The sequence below is a fragment of the Ursus americanus genome, chromosome 4, assembly GCF_024610735.1.
Source record: "Ursus americanus isolate L20-20 chromosome 4, mUrsAme1.1.p, whole genome shotgun sequence".
Classification (NCBI taxonomy): domain Eukaryota; kingdom Metazoa; phylum Chordata; class Mammalia; order Carnivora; family Ursidae; genus Ursus; species Ursus americanus.
In genome coordinates, this window is record NC_142130.1 from 5,839,347 (window position 1) to 5,842,412 (window position 3,066).

General features: G+C 38.4%; 1 protein-coding gene across 1 annotated transcript; it reads left to right on the top strand.

Annotated features, from left to right (window-relative positions):
- Positions 1-1,042: 1,042 nt before the first annotated feature.
- On the top strand, positions 1,043-2,123 carry LOC148110187 (olfactory receptor 11H12-like). The gene has a single exon (XM_087861286.1). It carries the CDS (start codon positions 1,137-1,139, stop codon positions 2,121-2,123), a length of 987 nt encoding a protein of 328 aa, XP_087717412.1. The 5' UTR covers positions 1,043-1,136.
- The last annotated feature ends 943 nt before the right edge of the window (positions 2,124-3,066 follow it).

Consider the following 3,066-nt stretch of genomic DNA (forward strand, 5'->3'; position numbering starts at 1 on the left):
ACACACACACACACACACACACACACACACAATTCAGGGAATTCAGATCCCTGACATCTTTTCCATGAGAACGTAGGATGAAGTACGTTTACTTATAACAATAGCAACAACAAAAAAAGTATTTGACTTCTGTTTTTTGGTGCAGATTTTTAACTTAAGCATATAAAAAGTCAATGCCAAATTTTATGGGGGGAAAAGGTTTCAGAAAGTAAACTTCCATACCTAGCTGTTATTTTGCAAATTGTTACAGGTAAAAGATTAAGTGAAACTTAAAGCCCCTGCTTCCGACAGAAGACACTGCAACACTGCAGTATTAAAAGTCAGTGCTGGTAAGTAACATTATGGTCTAACATTTTTATGATGCTTAAGCTAACAGCAAGAGCAACAGAAATGAGGCATATTGGCTTTAAAATTACTGCTAACTTGCTATACAATATGTCCATTTATTTTACATATTTGAATGATATGTTAAGCAATATATTTAACTGAGATGTAAATAGTAAAATTAAAGCCTTCTTTACTGAGTCTATTGCCCTATAAGATGGGTTTAGGAAAAGAAACTACTACATGTCTTAATTGTTAACTTTGTGTTATATGCTATCCAGAAACTACTGTATATCATCCCTGCTCCAAAATAATAAGCTTTACAAAATGAAGTTAACTTGGGTGCCTGGGTGGCTCAGTTGGTTAAGTGTCCAACTCTTGATTTCAGCTCAGGTCATGATCTCAGGGTCGTGAGATCTAGCTCTGCATTGGGCTCCATGCTGGGCATGGAGCCTGCTTAAGATTCTCTCTCTCCCTCTCCTTATGCCCCTTCCCCCCCTTCTCTTTCTCTCTCTCTCTCTCAAAAAAAAAAGGGGGGGGGGTTAACTTTGCCTAGTTCTATCATGGTACCATAATGAGGAAGAGATTCAGAAGCAGGCAAAGTTTGTTTCCGTGCAGCCAGCTACCTACTATGTCCAAAACTCAGAGTACATAACCAAGAACAATTAGACTACATTCTCTTCCTAACTGATGATTCTTTTGAAAAATGACCCCATGTTCATTGTCTTCTGTTCATTCTGAAAAAGGAGCACATTTAAAACTAGCCCTAGCTGCTAATAACGTGTCTCTTGACCTTGCAGGTTACTGACCCAATGAATGTCTCTGAGCCATATTCCAGCTTTGCTTCTCTAAGAGAATTCATACTCCTAGGTTTTTCTTGTGAGTGGAAGATTCAGATCCTCCTCTTCTCACTCTTCACTACAACGTATGTTTTGACCATAACAGGGAATGGGGCCATTGTTTGGGCTCTGTGGTGTGAATGGCGACTCCACAGCCCCATGTACATATTCCTGGGGAATTTCTCCTTTCTAGAGATCTGGTATGTCTCTTCTACAGTTCCCAAGATGTTGGTCAATTTCCTCTCAGATAAAAAGACCATCTCCTTTACTGGGTGTTTCTTCCAATTTTATTTCTTTTTCTCTTTGGGAACATCTGAAGGTTTCCTCTTGGCCGTCATGGCCTTTGATCGGTATCTTGCTATCTGCCATCCCTTGCACTACCCTAGTATCATGACTGGGCATTTCTGTACCAAACTGGTCATTATCTGCTGGGTTTGTGGATTTCTGTGGTTCCTGACCCCCATTGTATTCATCTCTCAGATGCCCTTTTGTGGCCCAAACATTATTGACCACGTTGTGTGTGACCCAGGGCCACTCTTTGCATTGGCATGTGCCTCTGCTCCAACAACCCAACAGCTGTGCTATACTCTAAGCTCGTTAGTTATCTTCGGTAACTTCCTTTTTATCCTTGGGTCCTATACACTTGTCCTATTGGCTGTGTGGCGTATGCCTTCAGCCACTGGGAGACATAAGGCCTTCTCAACCTGCGGGTCTCATTTGGCTGTGGTGTCACTATTCTATGGCTCTCTGATGGTCATGTATGTGAGCCCAGGACTCGGGCATTCTGCTGGTATACAGAAAGTTGCAACTTTGTTCTATGCTATGGTGACTCCACTCTTCAACCCCCTCATTTATAGCCTTCGGAATAAGGAGATAAAAGCAGCCCTGAGGAAAGTTCTGGGGCGTCTCGACATAACCCGAGATACACTAGATGATCCCTCCGTTATCAGGTCAGTATAGTCTCACAAAAAGCAATCAGGATTATATAGTTATTCAAACCTTCAAATATAAGTCTAGTGATATTAACTATGTCAGCTTATGAAATTAAACATCCATGGGGATACTTACAGAGTGGCCAGATTATATAGATAAATGGAAGTACTGGGTTCTACTTTGGCACTCAGAGTGTACATGAACTAGGGAATGGACACATCTGCGTGTTTTCTGGATAGTTCATATGGTTCTCCTGTTGTAAAAATTTCTGTGTTCTATTTGATAATTTAGGTTAACGGTTCTGGGATCAATTAAATTATGTCATTTTGTTTGTTTAGTTGTTGGTAAACAAAAGAAAGAAATTTTTTTTTCTGCTTATGGTTCTTTTCTTATTTGACTATATCATTTTGGTGATCTGGTCACCACTGCTAAATAAACCCTTAAAGCAATTATCCAAAATTTCTACAGGACCATAATGCTGTGCTAGCCTAATGATATTCAGACATATGTTGTTGGTTTTCCTTATACATTACCTCTTTCTAAGCTCCTTAAGGGGCAGATTCTAATTCTAACAACATCAATCAAAATATTCAGAAATACAGTTTTCTGAGTGTCAATATTTTTACTAAGTAAAGTTTCACCAAAGGCCTAATTGGTCAATTAATTGGGTTTTAGATAATCTCCTTTGGGTTTTAGAATATCTCCTTCTAAAAAATGCAGAGGGAAATGATCTACTTTGTAATAAATTACTTCAGTTCAAAAAAATAAGTGACAGTTCATTGTTATTTGTTGCTGCGACAGTATTAAAATAACAGTAAGGAAAAATTTTAAGGACGAAAAGCATCCAGAAATCAATCACTTTACAGTGATACAATACACTTTACATTTTCATTTATACGTATGCTTTATTTAATATATCAAAGTTGTTCCTATATTATCATCAAGTTTTTAAACATTGTTTTTTAGGAAC